General features: G+C 38.2%; 1 protein-coding gene across 14 annotated transcripts in view; it reads left to right on the top strand.

Moving 5' to 3' along the window:
* Positions 1-24,481, top strand: part of LOC103139037 (rap1 GTPase-activating protein 1-like) — a 62,896-nt gene that overhangs the window by 13,971 nt on the left and 24,444 nt on the right. For 11 of the 14 annotated variants that reach the window (XM_007553482.2, XM_007553483.2, XM_007553481.2 and 8 more), the window contains exons 2-3: positions 9,268-9,303; positions 21,312-21,405. In XM_007553482.2, the coding sequence (XP_007553544.1) occupies positions 9,268-9,303; positions 21,312-21,405 (130 nt within the window). Of the gene's footprint in view, positions 1-9,267; positions 9,304-17,778; positions 18,062-21,311; positions 21,406-24,481 lie in introns of those variants that run through there. The other 3 variants (XM_007553489.2, XM_016672240.1, XM_007553491.2) reach the window with 3 other exon arrangements.

The raw sequence follows: 24,481 nt of genomic DNA, 5'->3' as shown, positions 1-24,481 counted from the left end.
TTGAAATTTATGTTTTTTTTTGTACACAAGCAGTTAGGGTTAGGGTTAGGGTTATCCACAAAATGGCGACAGCAAAAGTTGTGAGGAAACACCAGTCAGTCAGTTGTTCAGCAATAATTGAATATAGTTTTTTGAAAATGGGAATTTATGTTGAGCCCAATCGATGTAAACATAATCACAATACAATACTTTGACCTTTTTGAATTCTGTGCCTAAAAAGATTCCAAAAACTTATAAAAACTGAAGAAAAAATAATCAGTATTTAGTATTTAATTGATAAAAACTAACAAACATATTCTAAGAGCTAATTAAAGCTAAATGAATTAGACCACATGTGTCAAATTGAAGGCCCGGGGGCCAGATCTGGCCCACCGTAGCTCTTTATGTGGCCCTAGACTCCGGATTACATGAATAAGTCACTCCAGTTTTTAACCGTTCCACAAAATTCACATAAAATCAACAGATCCACAAATTCTTTCTGATTTTATTGCAATTCTTTTCCTCTGAATTGGTCATACACATTGGATTTAAGTGACTGCTGCCTCAGCCTTACTTGATGTCAAGTTATAGTCCGTGACCGATATGGCGATTAATAAAAAGTCTCGTTTAATATCATACATTAGTGCAAATACCCCTTACAAATGTTTCTAAATTAGCACCACAAAATCTGTGATAGTGAATACTGAAACAAATATATATTTATTGATATTTTAACAGTTTAATGGGGTCTATCAATACATTCTGGAACAACCAGCCCTTTAAGAGCATTCAGATTTTTGATATGAAATGAGTTTGACAAACAAAAAAGTCACGACAAATAAGACTAAACTATCACCCTGGTTAGACGGCTTTTAAATTAAATTTACATTTGCCGTGGACTGCTAAAGAATCACATAGATGTATTTCAGGATGTCATTTATTGCCATAGACAGCACAGAACGATACCGTCTGAATAAATGTGATGTAGGACATGTGACCACAGGATTCTGCCGTTTGTGTGAAGTGAAGCGACATCACATGATTGGTCATTTCTCTGTCAGGGTTTGGATCCCCACCCCCTCATTCGCCTGTCAAACTTCCCTTTCCCCACAGTTGTGCTGCACTTTCTGTGTTTTTGCTAAAGGGATTTTGGACTGTCAACATATTTTTATCCAGATCCAGGGAGAAGTGTTGCCTGGAGAATTGTGTTGTCTCCTGCTTTCTGTCTGAATTGGTCCGTTCAATAAAACACTGAGGCGTCATGCTCGGTAACATGCGCTAAAAACAATGTTCACACTTTCTCACATGTTTTCTGCTGTTTGAAATTAGGATGTAAGCTTCATTAAAAGGTGAAAGAGGGAGGTCAGATTTTTTAAAACTGAGGGCTGTGTTGAGAATTTATGAGAAGTCAATGTCTTATGTGCAGTTGGAAATTCTCTGAGAATCTTCGTTAGGATAGAACAGAGATTAATCAGATACGTTCATCCATCCTTCATAGTTCATAAGTTTACAGTAGATCAAGGGTGTCCAAACTTTTTGTCACAAGGGACAAAACTGTAGACTCAACTGTAGTCACATGCCAAAAAAATCCAACTAAAATCAAACAAATAAAGACGCCCGATATTTATTGTAGAGCCAAAACGTGAAAGGGATTTTTACGATGGTGTATTAGGGAAATGGTAGAAAAAATAAGATAGATAAAAAAGATAGAAAAACGGAGTACATTTCTGCTAAAAACTCAGAAATTTTGTGATTAATCTCAGAAAATTTATAGAAAATTTTTGATGATTTAAATTAAAAAAATTTCAGTTTTTTTCTAGGAAATCTCTGACATTACTCTCAAAATGTCTTTTTTTTTCGGCAGAAATGTACTACTTTTTTTTCTACAATGGTCCTAATACGCCATAGCAAAATTTGCACGTTTTCTGTATTAAGAGAAGATAGTTTTACTGCTTTCAAGATTTGTGTGGGAGAATAATAAAGCAGCATAAAACATAGAGAAAAGTGTAAAAAAATGTTCTCAGTTTTACTGTTAGGTGCTGAAGATGCTGTCTTTTGTTGTCTTCAATGTGTAGCTGTTATTGCAGATGCCAGGTAGGATTTGTGACCTTTTTACCATCGGCTTTGCTTGCAAACTGTTTAGTCCAAACTGTCAGATGATTTTAGAGATTCTCAGGTGGGTGCAGCACTGACCCTGATTCCTTCAGACTAATTAAAACCATGGGAAAAGGAAGTGACTTCAATGAATATTTACTTTTGCCAGGAGTTTAGCCGCATCAGATACCAGCAATGTTTCTCATTCTAAACTAGCATTGTAGCAGGACTTCACCTTTTTTTTTTCCTTTTTGCTTAAAAGTACAATAAAAATCTGAAGTGTTTTAGGCTACGTTCACACTGCAGCCTGAAGTAACCCAATTCCATTTTTTTACTTAATGCAACGTGAATCTGATCTTTTCATGACGGTCTGAACAACAAAACCCAGGCCACTTGGATATCCGATACGGGTGAAGTGAATCTGAACGGCCAGGTCACATTCATCCGACCTGACCGTCATTGATACTCGAACAACGTCACTATTCTGCGCCCTGATACGCAAAATCGGGAAGAAAAATAACTATGGCGGACGATGACGAGGGTGAAGTTGTTAATATGCAGCTCCGGTCGGACGACAACTTTAAAATCGTAAGCTATGCTCCACCGTTAGCATCCATGTTTACTTCCGCAAACACTGAGCACTTCTTTTTTTATTATTTTTTATCGCGGTTGGAAAAACCCTGAGCACAGTCTCCATGTGTGACGTTATTGCGCCCTCTACTGCGCATGTGGGACACTTCAGGCTTCTGTGTGAACGTAGCCGTGCGTTCACACTGCAGCCTGAAGTGACCCAATTCCGATTTTTTGGCAATTCCGATTTTTTTCCGGGGCCGTTCACACTGCCAGTAAATGCGACCTGTATGCGTTCTGCAGTGTAAACGGGCAAACGACCTGAAAGTGTCCCGCATGCGCAGTAGAGGGCGCCATAGCGTCAGCGTTCTCAGTGTTCTGCCAACCACCATAAAAAGAAGAAGTGCTCAGTGTTTGCGGAAGTAAACATGGAGGCTAACGGTGGAGCTTAGCTTACACATTTGAAGTTGTTGTCCAACCGGAGCAGCATTTTAACAACTTCAACCTCATTATAATCCGTCATAGTTGTTGTTTTCCTTCCCGCTTGCGCTTATCAGGACGCAGAATAGTGAGATTTGTTGAGAATCAGTGACGTTCAGTTCGGATGAATGTGACCCGTATACGTGTCAGATATGGGTCACATTCTAAAAAGAATCCGACCTGTGCTGTTCACACTACCCTCAAAAGATCGGATACAGGTCGCATTATGTCAAAAAAAATCGGAATTGAGTCACTTCAGGATGCAGTGTGAACGCACCTTAAGTTAGCAACTGGTGGTGTATGAAAAGGTCCGAAATCCCAGGATGATTGGATAAAGTTTAGTTAGATTATGACCTGTTTACTGTGTTTCTTACATTTTGGGTTAGAAAAGTCCTGAAGGAACATGCCACAGCGCCAGGTTTATATCCGAGTAATGAGTCGTGATTTTTAAGCTGGATTTTCTCTGGACCGCTGACCTACTTGCTGTGAGCAATGTCGCTGATTTGATGCGCGCTAATGGCCTTGACTAATTTTTAAAGTGAGGAAAATGTTTAAAAAGTTTGCAGCGACAGGGAGGAAATCTCAAGCAGATGAAGTGGACTTACTTCTTGTAAAGTGGCACAGCTGTTGCCACTGGTTGGTCTCTTCTTGAGCTTTCTCATCTCTGCTGGATGTTTGTTTCCATGACTACCACTTGGTAGGTTGATGCCTTTCTAAGAGCAAGGAGGAACCATAATTTTTGGTGTAATATTTGCATGTATTGCCAAGCTTTTAAAATTGTGTCATTTATGTGGACTATTCTTACATCTCCCAGTGGGGTTAGGTGTAAAAACTTAACTCAAAAAGCAGATTATATGAACCCATTTGACTTTCCGTATAACATAATATGATATAAATTCCACTTTGTTACAGAAGTATTCACTTAACTTTCACTTTTTCACATCTTTTCACATTACAATCACAAAATAAATTATATATGTTTACTGGAAAAATAAATATGGTTCTTATTTTTTTTTCAAATATAAAAGTGTTTTTACTGCAACTAATTACCATAAAAAGAATGACAGAGCACAAAGCAAACATATAAAATCAAATTAGATCAAACTTCCTCCCTTACATAAAAAACACGACAATGAAACAACAGCCAGATCTACAGTGGAAGGGTTTAGATCAAGTCACATTCATATGTTAGGATTGCCTAGTCAAAGTCCATCCATTTGAGGATGGACTTTGACTAGGACCTTAGTTGATAGATCAACTGAGGCCTATCATGAATCTCTTTGGGGGCTTCTGAGTAATTACTGGGAAACAGAAAAAGTATGTGACACTTTTCAGATTTCTATATATAAAAATTAAAAACTATTTATTATGATTTATCATGATAAATGTTTTTCATGATAAGAATTTTGATTTATCGTTGTCACAATAAATTACAGTTAATGATGTTAAAATTCTCCCAAACTGTCCACATTTTCTAGATGGATAGTTTTGCTTTTTTCTCCATCGTTTGTTCAATGAGAGCATCAGTAAATATTAATAAATTAGAAAATATGATTACCTCAGTTACTGTGTGCAGTTTAGTGATAAAAATCACACTTTTTTATGTGACTGGTGTCCTGAAGAAGCGAACTGGAGATGGGAAGGTTTTTCCAGAGCCATAAAGTTCACTAAAAAAGAAGTAACAAATGTCACATTTTTTTAAATCAATTTCAGAATAACTTCAAAGTTATGCTTTGTGCTGTTCTGTCACATAAATTAAGTGGATTGTAGCTTTAAATGTGATATATGTGAGCACATCCAAGGGATAGGAGGACTTTTATAATTTATTTAAACACTTTATATATAACAGCTATTATCTAGAACCTACTTTCATTGGGAAATCATTTGTGCAGCAGTATCTCTCCTCTGTCTCAGCTGCTGAGTTCTATGTTTTTCTATTCACTCAAACTGTTTATTTAATATTGGAATACCAAGCGGGATTACCGCTTGGTATTTATTCCCGCTCTTTATTCTCGGCACACCCTGCTTGATCTCATTTTATGGGAATTTTGTAAAACTTGAGCAAGGATGAGTGGCAGAGGAGGAAGTTCAGAAAAATGTTTTTATAAGTGATTCATACAAAAACAAACTTTCTCTCCAGACTTCAGTTCCCCTCTTACCTGCTTCCAGGCTCTGTTTCCTGTAACTAACTCTGTTTTCTGATAAGGAGGAAGTTTTAAGCTTTCATTTTATTCTTTTGCAAATTTCTCACCAGAAAAGGAGAAGTCCTAACTTTGCTTTTTTTTTTACTTTTGGTTCCAGTGTCTCCTCTTTTTGGGTTTATTGTGATTGGCTGCGGTTTTGTTTGTTATTGTTGAATGAATAAATTAGAAGCTAGTTTTTGCCGTTACTATTGTTCTTTGGATTCCTTTCATTCCACGTCTTTTAGATAATAAGTAGAAATAATTACACAAGTTTGAAGAATTGCTTCATATTTCACTTTCTTTTTCCCTTGAAGAAGAAAATTGCTCTTGCAGAACAAAAATATGTTTCATTTCAACACAACATATCCCCATATAATGGCCTGATTATTACTTCAGTCTTATTATAAATAGAAGTAGATGTTGAGCCACAGGGTTCTGTGTCTCAACATGAAGACAGATGATCTGTTAATTTGACGGTCTCAACATACGCTTATCCCCATTTAACCTCTCCATTTTTCACTGCCGTGAACTTCCATTAAAATAACAATAAATAATAAATAAATTCAGTCAGTCTGTTTAAAAATAATGAGTGGAAATGGCACATTGCTTTAGCTAACTGGTGTAAAAGTTGCTGGTGTGATCAGCAGATATGAAAGTGCTATAAAGGCAGACCATTTACAGTTAGTGCTGCCTTCCCTTCAAATTTGTCTTGTAAATTGAAACTCAGAACTGGAAATGACTCTGCTTCTGAATTATAAGTCAGGAAATGATGGGATTTGCTGATTTTTTTTTCTTCAGTTTTTTTTTGTACATCAAAGCACTATCAAAGCACTAAAAGAACATGTTTCCATATAAGCATTGTACAGTGCTTATTTTTCTACTAGTTTAATGCGACACAAGCTGTCAGGAGTACAAATAAGTTTACTGCTGAAACTTCACGTCAAAATACTTTAAAAATGACCATAGGTAGCTGCACGGTTGCCTGCAGGAAAAAAAACTTTACTTGCAGGTAAAAAGACTAATGTTCGTATACTTTTTAAGTAAGTGTAATTAGAAAGATATCAAATATCGCATTATGGAGAAGGTACGTGTCTAACCATTGGTAACCATGGAGATAGTGCCGCCCCCGTCATGTTAGCCTAGCATGTCTGGCCAAAGCTGGTTGGCATCTCGTTTTTTGTCTGTTTTATGGCTGCTGCGGTTTAAGAGGAAATGCTATTTATGACATAGTGATATAAATAATGTGGTGTGAATTCAGGCAAAGTCGGTAATTTGATCAACACGTCAGGAGTGAGGAGGTATGAGTCGGTTTTTAAGCTAGCTGTTTAAAACATTTGTAAAAACAATCGTCTATGAGGCCCAACTGATTGATTTACGTTCACAGACTCAGACTCAAACAAGCAGAAGCTATGGTTAAACTGGCAAAAATAACTTGGGAAAACTATTTCTGTCGCTCTGTTCAATATGGTCCCTTATTCCGACGTGCATCATGGCGCGTCGAGTGATTAACTGACGTGCAAACGGTCAATCAAACTAGAATTTTGTTGGAGACTATCAACTTTTCCATTAGAATCTGACTCAGAAGATCAACATTTTAATCTTATGAATACTACAGATCAACATAATCCCCAAATCATTCAGTCTCCTGAAAGATTTAGGTTTAACTTTAAGAATAAATACTTTTTTATTTAAACCAACCACCACCTTTCTTCTAAATAGTTGCATTTTGGAGGGGCCCAGGCAGTCTTGACATGAAGCTGCATTTAAGGAGGATCAAAATATTACAGTGATGCCAAGGAAAACCTGGAGTTCATCACAAATAATACATTTATACCGGTAGAAAGGTGCAAAAAGAACAACATTCACTTGTCATTGTGTCGCATCTGCATGTTTGCTACACCAGCTGCAGCCATGAATCACCTTCATCACTTAGTGACTGTAAATATTAGGAAGGTTTCCTCTGTTTTTATCTCTGTGACATTTCTGTTGATAAAAGCATGAAAGAATGTTTTAGAGGTGTTTACAAAGCTAATCCTTCTGGATTGAGGGATTTTTCTTCTGAACATGCACTGCCATCTATTGGCAGAAAGTGGTTTTACATTTCCATCCTTCAAAGTCTCCCACACTAAATTATGATACTGTTTGTGGTGTGGGTGTTACACTGACCCATATTTATAGAACATTTATCAAAATCAGAGCCACAAAATGTTTCACAAAACAATTCATCTATAAAAAGACCCAGTTTTGCTATAAAAATGGCTTTTTTCAATAAAAGGACCAAGGAGAAATTTGAGGATTTTGTTTTGTTTCTCCAATTAAATGCTTTTTGACGATCAAAGTAAATTAGACATTCTCTGATAGTGTCATTTTGAAACAGATAATGAAGAGATTACAAGATCATCCCCATTTATGCATCAAATAGATGTTCCTAATGATGTGATATTTACAAAACTAAAAACAATGCAGCACAGGACGGAGTGTCTGTTGGCTGTTGATGCATTTATCTCATGAAAATGACTAGTAAAAAAAAAACAATTTGTGAAAATTAATGGGAAGCAATTGTGGCAAGAATTCAATCAATACATAACAATGACAAAGCCACAAAAACGAATCAAAGCACGTAATATATGAAGACTTGGTTGCTAAAAGATGATGTTGAAAATATTTTGATATTACATAAACAGTTTGGTGTCAGAATAAGAAAGATACAAATTGGGACAGGCTGTCAAATAAAAAAATGCTTAAAGTTGGGATTTAAAAGAGGGCAATGATTCGTCTGACCTGATTTCTTCTGGCAGGTCTTACCAGATCCTTGGGGTCTTGACTTCAAGTGCAGAAAGACCTCTGCCTGAAGATCTTAGCGCACGCCTGCACATACGGCTCAGAGATGACAAAAGAGGGATGCAACAGAGGCCATGAAAGGCCACAAAAGCAATCAGCATAATGAGATTTGGGGTCTGATTCAGGAACAGATGACACGTTTTTTTTTCTGGTCTTGACAGTGAGTTATGAGCCTTACAGCTAAAACTCAACCAGGATAAAATTCACTTTGTCTTATAAATAAAAACACAGAGAAATAATCGGCATCTATTTCCTGAAAATGCGACTTCAACAGACGGCAAGAGGCAGTTCAGTGCAGCTATTTTATCTTTTTCAGACGAGGTTGGCTAAAACGTGTGCAATGCAAAAGCATTTCTTAAGTCTTTCAGGAGTCGCCTATGTTTCACTTCCTTGATACTCCCAGTAAATCAAAACCATATAACATTCCAGCTGATCTGAACTGACCCATGAAATCTTTTCTCCAGGGTTAATTTATGTGCCAGCAGGTGATGCTGATGTGCTTTTGATTGTCAATAAAAGTTTCATTGAAGAACTGCTTCAAGTGGTACGGAGGAGGATTAGTGCCACTGAAAAAAAAAAATCTGACTTTAGATTTCTAATTCTAAATCCAACATTAACATATAAAATGATCACATAACTACATCTTCTTTGTTATGGTATTTGTAAACTCCCACTTTATTTATACTAAAAGCCTGTCCTGAATCTCGGCTGGATTTGTTTGATGGTGCATAAACAATTTAAACAATTCTGATTATGAGAAAAAGGTTTTTCCCTCCAAAAAATGAAAATTCAAAATTTAAAAATACTTTATTGATTCCAGAGGGTAATAAAATATGCATCCTAACAAAAGAGCAAAGAATAAGAAGTACTGCCAAAAATCAGTCCAGGTACACAGCATCCAAAACAACAAGAAACAGTTGTCAAAACTGCGCATCATGTTTCTAGACATGATGCGCACGTCTAGAAACATTGTCCCTAATCCTCTTCTGTACAATGGAGCGTTTAAAATGCACTTTTTATCTGCTATTTTTAATCTATTTTAGAGTAAATCTGAAAGAGAGTGACAATGAAAACTATAAATTGAGTGTAATGCTTTTTCTGATTTGTGCTCTTTTTAAAGAGTGGACAAGACCTTCTCCAAGGCAAGAAGTATTTGGTGAGTACTTCATCGATTTCAATCTAAATACTTTGTGACAGCACTCTGAACAGAAAAAAGGAAACTACATTTTACTAGTTCCTTTAAAAATAAAAAAACCCAACCCAGTTTGAAAAGGTTGTGTGTCTCTGGAGTGGAGTTCAGTGTCGGTGACTCAGACTGTCCTTGTGATGTACAAATGTGTGGATCTGTCCACCAGCTCCACTGTAAGTAAGACCAATGAGGCTGTGAAAGGTAGAGCGGATCAGTCCATGCTGCTGTTTGTGCAGAGCTGCCAAGGTTAGAGAGAGCCGTGTGTGACACACACAGGCCGACAGGGATGTGAGCATGCACACGTCCCGCCGCCGCGGCAGGAACACAGCGAGGGAACCACTGAGTGGTACTTTACCACAGAAATCATCACACCTTCCCACTGGAATACAGATAGAGGGGGATCGCTCTTGACAGCCAGGCCTGAATTACTCAGTGACTGGCCCAGTTTGCACCGGCTAAAGCCTGTCTGTCCGTCAGCTGCAGCTGCCTCAAACCTAATGCCCGTATCGTCTCTATAGAAGGCAATAGAGATAGAGAGGAAGATCGAAAACTGAATACAAAACAGCACAGGAGATAAGAGAATGAAGAGGGAGGGAAGGATAAAAGACTGGGTGAGATGACTCCATGAAGAGAGAGGTCTGCTTTACATCAAAGAAGAAAAGTAAGATAATACAAGTCTCTCTTTAAAATTCAGAGAACACTGCAGGATGGATTGGTTGGCACCTTTCCACTGTGTCAATATAACCTTTTACCGTAACGGGAACAGATTCACAGGAGAAGCGGTGACTGCAAAACTTGTTGTTTGTGGCAACGTTTAAACCGCCTGATTACAGAGTCATCATCTTACAACAGAAAAGAATAGAAATGGCCTTTACTGTCGCACAAAAAGGAAATTCAGGTGTAGCAGCAGTAGCAAAAAAGGTCTTAAAGTGTTAAAAATATAAAAATAAGATTAACAAGATAACATAAAAATGACATATACTGTGAACGACCAAGCAAAAACAGCAACAACAAAAAAGTCGGATTTAACAAAAAATCAGAATTGAGCATTAAAAGAATCCAGGATTAGTTGAACACGTTGGCCTACATACTATGTTGCAATTTTCCTATTACCTAAAAAAATGCTGTTTGTGATACACCAAAACTCATAATTACTTCAAAAATGTACATATTTTGTTATATTTTTCACCCATGGAGGTCGCCATTTTTTCACCGATGGGTTGATGAGACAAATAATCTGTGAAAAGATCAATCTCAGCCACCTCCTCCCTGAGCTACTATTGCCGACTGAAGAAATGCACCACTCCCAACCAAAAACCACCAATCAGAGCCAGGAGGAGGGTCTTAGAGCTGTCAATCAACCTCATGTAGATGCTGTTTAATGTGCTAATTGCGAAGAAGCAACTCACCATTACAGGAAATCTCCGCCGTCATCAGTGGCCATGCTAATTAGCATTAGCAATCACAACAGCTATTGCTAGTTGGTGCATAGAAGAAAACAAGGGGGAGGAGGATATGTAAAAAATCTAAATTTTACAACGTTACATATTGCAGCTGTAAGGCTTAGGAAAGTAGGGACCTTGTTTCATTGTGAACTGTAATTTCTAATCTAAAGCTCAGCATGCTGCATGTGCTCTCAGCGGGTAATTGTTCTTAATCTGTTCCATGTATTCAGTGTCAGGAATTGTTCAGTTTTCTGGGTCTTATAGCTGATTAAATGTTAAATGACCATCTCCCATCTGGTGGGTCATACACAATAAATAGATGATCCTCCAGCCCTGTTTTCATGCTCTCCAGGGAGGGCTGTAATTGGTTGTAATCCGGTCTTGCTAAGCTCCCTCGATGGGAGGAAATGGGAGAGGAGGGTTAGTGTGGATAATGGCTACACTGAGACGTTCTCGGAGGGGCCTCTCTCCTTCTCTATCTCTGCTCAAATGAACATACATCCAGACACAAAGTGCACTCTGGCCCTTTGTCCCTGAAGCATGATGGATGGATTACTGGAGCTGGCTTCTCCCTGCCTGCTGTTTGAAAGAGCTCTGCTGATGCCGCTGCTGCCATACATGTGCTACTTACCGAAAGCATGGGGCTTAACTTTTGACCAACATTTTGGTGTCTCTTTTGCTGGAAATTAACAATTTAGACAAGACTTAAGAAGTTAGTATCCGTTTTCATGGGTTGGGTTGAAGTCCTAACTCTGATTTTCTCTTATCACTTATCAAGTTAAATACTGCCGCTTTCTGTCCAGACCTATTTTTTTAAGTCAAAAAATGTCCATCTTATATTTTTAAAGGATTCTTGTTTTTGAATGGACTTCAAATTCAATTCCTCACACCTCTGATTGTGCTAATCGATACTAGAAAGGTGTCACTGTAAACACCTCTGTGTTTATGTTTACTGCCCGGTCTCCAAATATTCCTCTTCCTGCCACGCGTGAAGTTGTGACGGGTGTTGGTTCACTCGTTCACATCGGTCAGCGCACGTCTAGCTGAGCTGTCTGAAATAGCGACCGTTGTGGGAGAGCACGCTGTCAAGGCCGATGAAGACGAGACTTTCTCCTTGCGAGTCTCCTGCTGTCCGACCAAATATAGCACGGGAGTGACAAGCTCGCCCCTGGTTCTGCTCGTCTCAGTAATCCAAGTGCTGCCGTGTCATCCATCATCCGGGCACCAGTAACAGATGTCTTTAAAAAAACATAAAGCTCAGACGACAGCCGGCTACTGAAGGCGGAGATAAGAGCCAGACGACTACAGCTGGACGTTTGAAATTTATGTTATCGGAATTTTGCAGCTTTTCAGTTTTAAAGTTTTCGTCTTAACCTGCAGAAACTTTTGTTTGTACTGCAGAGATGTTTTGACTTGAGTTGAGACAAGGTATCCTCAGGTATTTAGGAGACAGGACCTGTCTCTTTATTGATGGCTCTGTCCTTCAGGATATGTTCTTGGGGACACTATTTTCCTTTTGGAGCCGGTTTATTGACATGAAATATGAAGCGACTGGTATGGTAAGGCAGAGCGCTGAAGGACGTTTCATCTTTTCCACCGCAAACGAGAAAAAAAACATATGCCCTGTTTATCTTTATTAAAAGAAATGAGTATGTACTGCACACCAGTACCAGATTGTAACTTCAATATCACCAAACAACCAAAAGTGTTTGATAGCGAATATCTGTTTGACAGAAATGTCCCAGGGGGTTTCTTTCCAAAAAAATCTAAAGAGACTGGGAGTGTTAGAATCAGCATCATCTATTAGACAACAGATATTTGTTGTGAAACATGGCTTCCTGTGGTAGGAGCTGCAGGTTTTGATGAATCCATAAAAAAAACCCTCACCACACTGTTTATATTCCCTTGCACTTAAAGTGAGGCCAGGCCTTTAAAGATAATTTGATTTCGCAAACCTTGCCTCAACAATCAAAACCAATGGGCTCCACTAAGAAGCTGCCAAGCACTCTGAAAATTAAAGTAATTGATGCCTGCAAGGTGGGAGACACCTAGAAGAAGACAGCAAAGTGTTGCAAGGAACCCGTCTGCTCAGGTCCTAATGCTATTAAGAAATCGGAGACTTGTGCTTTGGGAGATTGTGAAGACTTTATGATGAAGCTGCTTGCAGAATTGCAAAGAAGGCAAATAGAAATCCACATGAATCCATGATAGTCTTAGGACAATTTAGTTATTTTTCCACACTATTAGTATTATTTTTTTTTATTTTGCCATCATATATATGCAAAAATATTTTACTTTTTTGACAGGTTCTTTAGGAGAAAGCTCTTACAAATATATCCATAACCTTTGAGATGATCTACCTTTGATCACATTGCAACCACATATTTTAGTGTTTAGTCACATAAGATTTTTGATTCCTTAAGAAGACGAAAAATAATCTTAACAAGAAATCTAAACAATCACCTTTTATTGGTTCTGTCATTTATTTAATGACCTCCAATATGACCTGATTGCGTCAATAAACAAATTTTAAAATAACTTTTTACCATAAACATGCTTCGTCGAAATCCTTTACAGTACATCAACCTTCTAGTTTCATTATCTAGCTCACATTCTGCATGATTGTCAAAACAATCACAATCAAAGCCACAGCAGGGCTCAGACAAACTGCAGAGAAACCTTGGTGGGGGTGCAGAGTTCACTTAAGTTTGGATGTGACTGGCACTCCTTTTTTTTGCCTTGCAAATGTCCTGATTAAACCAGATAATTTGTTTAAGGGTGAGGAGAGGCAGGCTTTAAAGCATTTAAACCCAGCAGGGAAAGCCTTTAACGTCATGCTGCTTGAAAACTTATAATTAGGTTTATTTATTTAATGTAAAACATTTATGTAACACTATTAGTTCATGGCTTGAAAAAGTGTTAATATCTCTTAATGTTTTCCAGTTTGTCATCCTACAACCACAAACATCAACACATTTTTTTTAGAGAATTTACATGACAGACCAAGACTGAGTAGTGTGTATAAATTAAAGGAAAATGATACATGGATGAAAAAAATTCTCCGCAAATTCAAATATTTAGTTAGCTTTACTCAGATACCCCTAAATAAATTCCAGTGTAACCAGCTGGCTGGACAAATCTCTTAATTGGTAAATTGAGTCCATTTATGTGTAAATTAATATCAATATAAACCCAGCTGTCCTCTGAAGGCCTCAGAGGTTTGTTAGCTGACATTAGCTAACAATCTAATAAGATTTAGGAACATAGCCAACACGTCACTGATAAAGTTTTCTTCTCAAAATGGAAAGAGTGTGACACGAATAATTTGACGAGGTCAAGGAGAATATTAATTAAATTTAAATTATTTAAATTAAATTAAATTTTATTGGTCAGTTTTACTTTTGTTTATTTGGCGGCTTGCTGCTGTTTCTGTAAGCCAGGTGTGGCTATATGGTGTCTATGCAGTAAAGCTAGTTAAAAATGAATAACCAGACTTTGAACCCTCCTGCAGTTTGAGGCGTGAACTTTTTACCGTGTGTGGTTCTGGCGGGGTCGCCGGTTTAGAAAGAGCAAATGTTTATGTATTCAGATGTAAAGCTGTTAAAAACTAAATCTTATAAAACAACATCCCTTCAGTTTTGCTTCAACATCCATGGCCTGTTGCACAAAACCCCAATAAACTACATAACATTTGTAGCTTAAATGTGACAAACAATCAAAAAACTAAACATTACTTTTGTAAAAGCTCTTTATGTGCATAAGGAGAGGAAGTAAGAAAACTTTTCTGGGGTGATGCTCCGTGCTGTTTCGCAGCATGCCTCCTGTGACTCATTATTGTTTGTCATACCTCAGTCCCCAAACCCTCCTCCACTCCTAAGGCTCACAAGTACTAATTAAATCTCTCCTCATAGCAAACATGCACTTGTTAATTAATTCAACTTTAATTTTTTTCTTGTATATATATATACAATTCCAGTAAATCATTGACACTTGTTTCACATTAAGCACACATCCTGACTCTTTTGTTTGTCTGGCTGTAATCCCTTTGGAATTACGGGATCCAGCGAGCTTTAGCATCATTTGAGCTTCAGTCTCAGAGGATGTTATCTAACACTTTTTTGATTGAGAAAAGCTTCTCAAAAGCTGAAACTGAGAGGTGAGGCGAGGATACAGGAGGTGCATGATGGGAAAACTTTGGGACAGGAGCGATTCTCCAAGGATCCGAGCAGAGGGGAAGGAGCAGGGGCCATTTCACCGGGCTAATGGGATGGGAATCCCTGACAGCGAGGTCAGGCGGAAGGGATTACCTCTGGGTCTCTGCAGAGGACACGGAAACAGGAGGGTGCTGTCAGTTTAAAACCAACTATCCGTGTCCACACGAGCAAAACACAAAGCTCTACAAGACTCTGTCTTTTTGTTTTCTATTTTTATATTATTTTTGTATTTTTTATTTATTTTTTTGTATGATGTGAGTAATCTGTCCCAGAATTGGTATGAGCCCGCCGCACTGATCCATGGCAAAAATCCAGCTAAATTTAATCAGGTTTTAGGCAGGGCATTCTTATTAGATCATGCTTTTTTATCTATAAGCTCAAAGGACTCAATCAACCCATCCAAATTTTGGCCTGCTTTTTAAGAAAATTAAAAAGACAACCCTCTACCTCGTTTTACGAATACAAAATTACTGGAAACTGACACATTGTTAGGCTTGTTTCAATTTTACAGCTTACTTTCTAATCCATGAAGCTTTGGATGACACCAGCAGTATGTTTGTTTCCGTACGCAGCAGCTCCTATTAGAGCCCGGCATGAGGCTGTGCTGTAATCCCTTATTATCTGCTCATGTCTGACACACAAAACGCACACCGCACACACACCGGACCTCGGATCAGGTACCGACTATAAAAGGCCGCCTGAGGAGCAGAATGACGGGAAAAGGTTCGGCATAAAAAGACACAGCTTCTGACATTAGTCGGGGGTCTCATGGGAACTGTGGATGTCAGATTAGTGCAGGAAACGCACATGCTCACAGAGGATTTCATCAGACTCATTATAGTAATTAAAAACCTCCCCACTCAGGGATTCTCATTCAATGAGCTTTATGGAAGTTGCAATGCTTGTTCAACCTTTGGGAGTTTAATGTTAAACAAAATTGCACTGTTTCACATACTTGCTTTGAAGAAATGTGTAAAAATATTTGTTGGCACTGCAGGAAAAGACGTGTGAAAAGAAGCCTTGACATAAACCATTATAGTAAGTAGCATTAAAAAAAAAACTTTCACAGTAATTTGTGCCTCTGAGAATCATTTAATAATAAATATTTGCTTAACTTTTTAAAGTCGATCTGTGTTTATAATATTAATCTGCAACTTTCTGTTTTCCTGGGATTTAAAAATGATCCAACGGAGAGCCCATTTTCTTTTAACAAAACAACTCGTATGTCATGACAATAATCCCGTACTAACATAAATTCAGAATGGTTTCAGGCATAAAGCAAGGCAGTTGGTAGGACGAAAAAATGGTCAACAATCCTCTGTATGCCCAAAAGTATGTGAAAAGTTATCGACCCGTTGCACGTGAAACGCAGCCCGCTCCGCCATGACGGATGTAAAAACAACAAACGCGCTCCTGTAATGCCTGTCAAAAACCGCACATATGGCAGCCTAATATCGCTTTTATTCAGTTGATTTCGCAGTAAAAATTGTCACAGGTTTAATAATGACCGCGCAGCAACCTTCGATGTAATCATGGATCTCTTATACAAGGTAAGAAGACTAACGTTTCTGTACTTTATAAGTAAGTATGATTCGAAAGATATGAAATATCGCATTGTGGAGAAGGTTCGAATCTAACCGTTGGTAACCATGGAGACAATGCCGCAACATCATGTAGCCTAGCATGCATGGAAAAAACTGGTTAGCTTCTCGTTTCTGTACGTTTCAAGGACGCTTCATTGTAAGGAAAATACTGTTTACGACATAGTGATATAAATGATGTGGTCTGAATTCAGGCAAAGTCGGTAATTTGATCAACACATCAGGAAGGAGGAGGTATGAGTCGCTTTCTAAGCTAGCTGTGTCGGACTTCTGTAAATCCCGCCGTCTATGAACCCCCCATCCAGGTGTGTTACGTTCACAGACAAATTAGCTGGACTCGAACAAGTAGAAGTGACGAATAAACCGACAAAACAATCCTCACTTTCGGCGTCCGCCATGGCGCCTCGAATGACATTCGGTCAATAAAATTGTGGAGTACTTAGCATTCCAGAACAAGAATCAAACATGGAGGACCAACATTTAGCTTTATACTTTACTAATCTAGAACAAACTTAGAAAATACTATCTACTTAGCAACCCTGAACAACTGGAACATTTTAAAGTCTAGTTTTTCTTTTGCTTTGCTTGTTATTGTGCTTGTGTTGTTTTTCTTCTAATTTATGTAAAGCACTTTGAACTGCCTGGAAGTGCTATATAAATAAAACTTCTCCTTCATCTTCAAAGTGTTATGTAGAAATAATTGTAATAAAAACGTTTTTCACCTGATATGTGATGAAAAATTCGTATATTTTAAGGCTTTTTGCAAATACTACCAGTGGTGCCAATAAATGTAACCATGACTGTGTTTTTATAATCATGAATGGTCATGTACATGTGTTTTTTCCAACATGTAGCCCATGTTGGTTGCCCTAGCAACAGCTCCTCCAAGCTCATGAGACAGCATGGGATTGAAGGCTAGCCCCTTTCCCTCAATAATCCCTACTTTCCCTTTCCGAGCAGCTGAAATGGGGGGAGGGTCGCTACTTTGACGGGTGGAAGGGCAGCTAGTATTATAGGCTCAGTGGGACTGTAGTGGAGCTTCAGGTTTCAAACATGAATGAAGGATGTAGACGCCATGTAGGAAAAGACAACTAACGAGTGCAGATGCGTGTTTAGGAGTGTGAGTGTGTGTGTGTGTGAGAGAGAGAGAGAGAGAGAGAGAGAGAGAGTGGTGAAGAGGAGAGGGGTTGTGAGTGGGAGGATTGAGAGGAAAGGAGGAGAGTAAGGGAGGATGCTGGTTGGAAGTATATTGCAGTCTGAAGAGCTGAGAGTGAGGCCAGCAGGTGAGCGACGGATGAGGAGCGAGTGAGTGAGCTGAGCGGAGCAGCATAGACAGAGAGGATCACCGAGCTCAGGCAGGAGGAGGGGGAGGCTCAGACGGTGAGTCATCGGTCCAGAGTGCGGGTCGCTGTCCGGACTTCACCGGGAGCGCCTGGCTTTCTGCAGCCACTCTCTCTCTGTGTGAGTAAGTTTGCAGTTCTGCTCTGAGCTGGACGTCAGGCTGTCCCCATGATTCTCCGGACGGTTTTCATGCTGCTCTCGTTAACCAGCTGGGGTGTGTTATGTAATTTGAAGTGGTGTTTGTGCAGCGAACCGATCTGGGCTCTTGTGGTGCAGCTCACGTTTATGAAGAGGGAGTTTGAAGTTGAGATTTTTAACTCTCGTTTTGATCTTAATCTTTCTAATAATTTGTTTTCTCCAGTTTGTCTAATTTTATGAGTGCAAGTTTGCACCAATATTTCCTTCACAACATATTCTTTAAATTGACTTCCAGTCATAAATGTACCCCTAATGTGTGCATGCAGACATTAGTGTCTCTGTGTTCTCCATCGATCTGCGGAGGATCAGGACAGCTGATGCCCGGTGGTATTGACCTCCCGCCGGGAGAGCTGCTCGGGAAGATGTGGTTTCTTGTTATCTTGAGAACCGGATCATGTTCAGAATTGTTCCCATTTCATTTGGATGCTTTCTTGATTGCACAGTCGCTCGTTGTGTAATAGCTTTGAGGCAGCGCTGGATGTTAATGATTCATGCTCTGTTTTCTTCACCTACATTTGAATCTGAGTGCACTCAACAAATGTGAGCCCAGATTTAAATCAGTGTTTGTCTTTTCCACAGCCTCTGCAGCAGCTCCAAGCATTCCCTCTGCCGTACCGTCATTGTATTCTTGAAGAATTAATCGGTTTTGGCTCAAAAGCGTTCATTTCTCAAGAGGTTGTGCTCTGAATATTACTTTTTCTGGAGTGCACAACACCTTCTACATGCAGGGAAAATGATATATTTTCACTGCCGGGGCTTCAGCTTTCTTTCATCATCAAAGACAGCAATATTTAGATTCAGTTTCTATTATTAATGCATCAGGATAATTTCAGGTCGTCTTTCATGCTTTTTTAAACTGACTTAATTCATTAAACAAACTTCAGCAGAAAGTGGCCCCCTGTCAGTGCACATTCATCAAAGTTGTTGTGGAGAAAAAGCCAACCTGGTTAAGTTTAGAACAAAGGATGCGTGAAAACGGCTATGCCATCAGCAATTTGCAACTTGACTGAATTAGAGAAGAGAGAAAACTTTTGAATAAATGTGAGGCTTTTCATGTTGTGTCCCCTGGTAGATTAAGTATTTTTATTTGCAGCTTTTTAAACTAAAAGAAAGGTGGGGAAAAAACACCCAGAAATGTTTAGTCTTTTAATTTTGTATAAGCAAAAAAATGCTTGAGTAACACAAATACATATTGTTAATTAGTCACAAAGGTAAAAGACAAAAATTTAAATTAGAATTCTGTGGAGGATTTCTGAAATAACATTTTTATTCAGTCTTTGTTGTGCTTGGATTTTAGCTGATGATAATTTCTCTTTAGAAAACATTTGTAATAAAAATATCCTTTGGTCATCTACGCCTTGAACAGTTTTTAAATATGTAGGTTAGGAGCAGAGGCAATGTGACTCCACATTGTGGGAGAGCAGTTGGTGTTGCTGTTTTATTTTAAAACAAGGACAACTGGCTCTAGCATATGACATTGCTGATTAGTGCGCTTAGCACTGTGTGTCTGGTTAGAGTGGTTAGTGTGGCTGGCACGGAAAAAAATACTATTTCGTATCCTCCTTGCATTTCAATGACAGTGGGAGATATGCTGCCTTGGATAAATGGAGCTACAGCATTGACTTACTAATCATTTGCACCAACTACTTCAAGCTGCAACAGTTTTTTTTTATTTTTTTTACTTTTGCTGCTTTCATCTACCAAACTTCACAATTGCAGCAAAGAACAACATTACATAATCTCTCCCAACATTGTGCAAATACTCTGTTTGTGCTGAGGAGGGTTCACTCACTTTGGGATTCTCAAAAATAAAAGTGAAACTGGAGGCGTGACCTACTTTTTGATTAATTTAGCAAATAATTATCTGAGTTCTTGAAACTGAATTTGCTGGTGCTCAGTTGATGATATATAAAATACAACAAGAGAGTTATGTCACAGCAAAATTATTGAACCGCGTTTTGACACAGCTATACACTGTGAATTGATCCCAACTATTTAAATCAGGAGTTCATCAAAACACACATACCAAAATTTTATGTTTCACCAAAACTGCTTCAGTTCCTCACATATTGACCCATATAACTATATTTGATATGTCAACATACATCGACAAGATAGGAAAAAGAAAGGCAGTACCATAACCCTATGTTTAAGACTTACGATATCTAATTCAAGCATGTGCTGTCGCAGATGTTTAAGACGCAAAAGGATAAAATAAAGCAACTTTGCAGTATTTGATTCTGCCTTTATATTTTCTGTTGAAAGCCTCATTCTGTTGCAAACTCAAACTGCAGACACATCTCCACATGTTTTACTATATATGACATTATTTTCTAAACCTCATTAATACTGAAAATAGCTATGTTTGGGACTTCCTCACTGAGTATCAGTCAAATCAAGTCACTTCAGCAACAAAGCAGTTATAATAATGTCAGAAAGTCACCAAAACAATTAGTAAGCATCACATTTCCTCAAATGCCGCTATCTAAATAATCAATACACACCAAATGTGTTGATCAGTGTTTGATTTTCTACTTATGTGACTTTCAGAATCGTTTAAAGACGGTTACAAAGTCAGTCTTCTATCACCTGAATAACATTTCCAGGATTAAAGAATTAATATCCCAGCAAGATCTAGAAAAACTCATATAAAACATGTGTTACATGCTTGGTTCTGGTTCTGGATCTGCAGAGCAGTCTCTACAGCAACTTGGTGGTGCTTAGCTTGGTGCTGTCACTGATCAGAAAAAGAACAGACATTTACATTTCCGAGAGGACGGTTATCCATCAGGGTTAATCCAATAAAAAAATTGCCTAGTTCCAGCCACCAGACTGTTTCTTATAGTATATCTTGTTAAAAATAAATAAAAATGTTCAAAAATAAAACATTCAAAATACATCAGATCAACATAAAAAGATTTAGATAGCCGTGGTCCGTAAATGAATGATTCGGGATCTACACTGACATGAAATGAATAGTTTCCGGCTTTTATTACAAATTCAATTCCAATTTTCAGTTTGTCTAAATTAAAGAAGAAAGCCTCCAGCCAGAGCAGTGTTTCAAACACAAGTGCCTGTTCTGGTAACCTTCCCCATGACATTACCTTTCGCTGTTCGATCTCAGACTAAGTGACCTTTTCTGACCAAATCTTTTTCTTGCATCTGTCTGATTATAGGAAACAAGATGGGGCTGACCCCCGAATTTCTGCACCAATAGAGCCCCAGCTGTTGCAGCCTGATCTGACACACAGCACCTCACCTCTCCACAAGGTAGGGAGGGGGAACCCAAGGGCATTAAGTCTGAACTGTGACCCCCTGACCTTATCTGTGTGACCCCCTCTGTCTGTGGTCCTTTGTTATTATCAGTCTCTTCACATTCTGTCTCGTGTTCTTTTGTCTGATGTGCTTTTTAGTCCTGTCGTATAGCTTGTGTAATTAAAGCACACAAAGCTCTGTGGCTGCAATTATTATGTTTGACTGACTCAATTAATAAAGGCCTATTTTTAGCAGGACATAGTCAGCCTCACGCTGACAAATTTTCACTCCAAGCTGAACAAGCATGATTCCATCAAAGCCCACAAGTCGCAGCCCATAACAGGACTTGTCTTTTTTTCATTTCAAAAGACATTGTCACCCATAACATCATCAGTCATGTGCAACTAAAATAGATCGCAGCTGAGGCGGATTCAGTTTAGAGTTTAGCTGATTGTCAGTCCTAAAAATATATCGCAGGGCCGGATGTATTTGTTGGCACCGCTTGTAATGATGGATAGAAGCCTAAAAATTGATTTGGCTTTCATTTCAGGATATTTCATAAAAATACAACCTTTAATTTAGGCATATTTAGTTAAATGCTAATTAAAAAGTAGAAATTGCCACGTGATCAGTATCATTAGATAATACGTCTGATAGGATATTCAGTCATTTCAGTGAACTTTGACCCAGAACCACATGGCATTCTGGGGGATGTAAGCAGAGGAATGACTTTAACCACTCAACCTATTCACGCTTGGCTAGCTAAGCAAGCTTGGTGACATCAACTCACTCTCTCGCTCTTTGGTTACCTAGCAACTCATTCTCTTTGGTTACCTAGCAACGACCTGTTGAGTAACACGTTTTCATGCCTCATGACTGCTTTCTGGAGTAGTGAAAACTGTGGACAAAATATGATAGGTTTTGTTTTCAGTAATTCAGTTAATTAAAACAAAAAAACCCAATAAATAGTTATTATGGTGACACGTTTTTCAGCCATATTGTCCAGCCCTTCATTGAAACTGTCAAGGACAAAGCAGACTTTATTCCTTGAGCTGTTAAGACTATAATCTCTACTTTAGTGTCTTTATATTTCACCTCAGACATATAATTTTGACTTTTTGAATAAATTAGATGTGGAAAGAAATACCTGCCAGGGGTATTTTGTGAAAATAAAAATTAGATGGAGCTACACTGTGGTGGTGATCGTAAGCGGATAACATCTCAGTTATGTCAGATTGGTTTTCTAAAGGATTTTCACACTATCCAACATTTCTCACAACCTGACTTAATCTGTGCGTAGCAGGGGGAGTGGGGAGAAAAAAGGATTAGGAATGGGAGGAATTTGAAACTGGGTTGTTGAACAGTCACTCTTGATCCCTGCAGCACTCTGAAGGTATCTCACACCTGCTAGTCTCGTTATGCAACTAGGAAGGATATTTAAAACCTCTTCTTTTTGCAGGTTTTTGATAGCAAAACAGTAGAGAATGTGGTTTAAATTCATTTATTTTATTTATAAATTACTTCAGTTTTTTTTTTAGAAAATTAAAGGAAATCATAGGACTGTGGAATACACATAAATTTAATAGGGCAAGACTCAGAGGGATTGTATCAGTTTAATCAGAGCCCTGCAACAAAACCCCAAAAAAAAAACAGGTCAATCTGCAATTAACCCCACCAGGTCTTACATAGTTGAACTAGTGTTATACTTTGTTTCATGAAGACAAACAAAGCCATCTGCATTCTTTAAAAGTTTTTTTTTCATGTCAAAAGCTTTGAATGTCATGAAAATAATTAGCTGTTTTACATAAACCTCAGTCGTTAACCTCTGCTTTGCTTTTCGAGGAAGTTTCATGATTCAACCCAACTTCATTCAACCGTCTGTGTCAGATATTATTTAAGCAAATTGCAGTAGTTCCACCAAATATATTTTGCTTCAAAGAAAACTATTTCAGCTGGATCTGCTTCAGGAAGAGTCCTAATGATCTCTGTGAGGCTGCAGAGAGTTGCAGCTGAGACATCAGGAGGGTGGAGGTGGCGTTGTGCGTGTAATCTGTGCTTTGTCATAATGACGATCCTATTAGCTCTCATAATGAAAGGTTTCAGCTCTCACACCTGCTGTCTATGCTGGTCCGACTCCCCAGAGATCCTCCCCCACTTCCTCCTCTGTGTCCATCACTGCAAAATGACACAGCTGCTGCCGTCTCCTCGCTATTCAGCATGTTTATACATACAGTGTCTTGCAAAAGTTTTCAGACCCTCACGTTTTGTCATATTTATTTATTTATTTATTTATTTATTTATTTATTTATTTATTTATGTCAAACAGGTTTCTTTAAAATAAAGACAAGTAGCCAATAGGACAAGAGAAACCTGGCGTACATAACCAAGAACAAAAATAGTTTACTCATCACTACTTTTCTGTTTAAAAAGGAGTAGGAAGAAGTTATTTATTTATCTCAATTTCATGAAATATTTAACTTACTGACTCAATAATTATCATAAATTTGTATATTAAAAACATGATTTGGTTTTAATTTGCCAGTTTGATTTACTGTGCTGAAGAACCTATAAATAAGCTATATTACATAAAACAGAATGAATACAAACTGACCTATAATAATAATAATAATAATAATGACAATTGTGAATAACAACCGGACATAATTACTAGGGTTGTAGTGATACAATCTCACGATACAATACGATACACGATATTCTGCTCATGATATGATATATATTGCAATATTCAGGAAACGATACAATTCAATGCACTTTTGCGATTTTCTGAAAGATTTTAGAGGGACAGAATGATTTTGGTGACATTTTGTGACTGTTATAGAGTTGGATTGAATTAATTTAACTGAAAACTGTTTAAAAGCACCAACTACATGATACCTGGCTCTGGTTGGACATGGACACAGACTTAAAGTCGACAGCTGGACAAAATGAATCAAAGAAGTGGTGAGAAAACATGTTTCTTTTAATTGAAACAGTACAAACTGTAGCTTACATGCATTTGTAAAGTAAAGTGCACCAAGTACCATGTTCTGAATAGTTTGATACCTTTTTAACCTTGACACTTAACATCTGA

The sequence above is a fragment of the Poecilia formosa genome, unplaced genomic scaffold (assembly GCF_000485575.1).
Source record: "Poecilia formosa unplaced genomic scaffold, Poecilia_formosa-5.1.2 Scaffold57, whole genome shotgun sequence".
Taxonomy (NCBI): domain Eukaryota; kingdom Metazoa; phylum Chordata; class Actinopteri; order Cyprinodontiformes; family Poeciliidae; genus Poecilia; species Poecilia formosa.
Note: the sequence above shows the minus strand (reverse complement) of the source record. Positions and strands in the feature narration are given on the sequence as shown.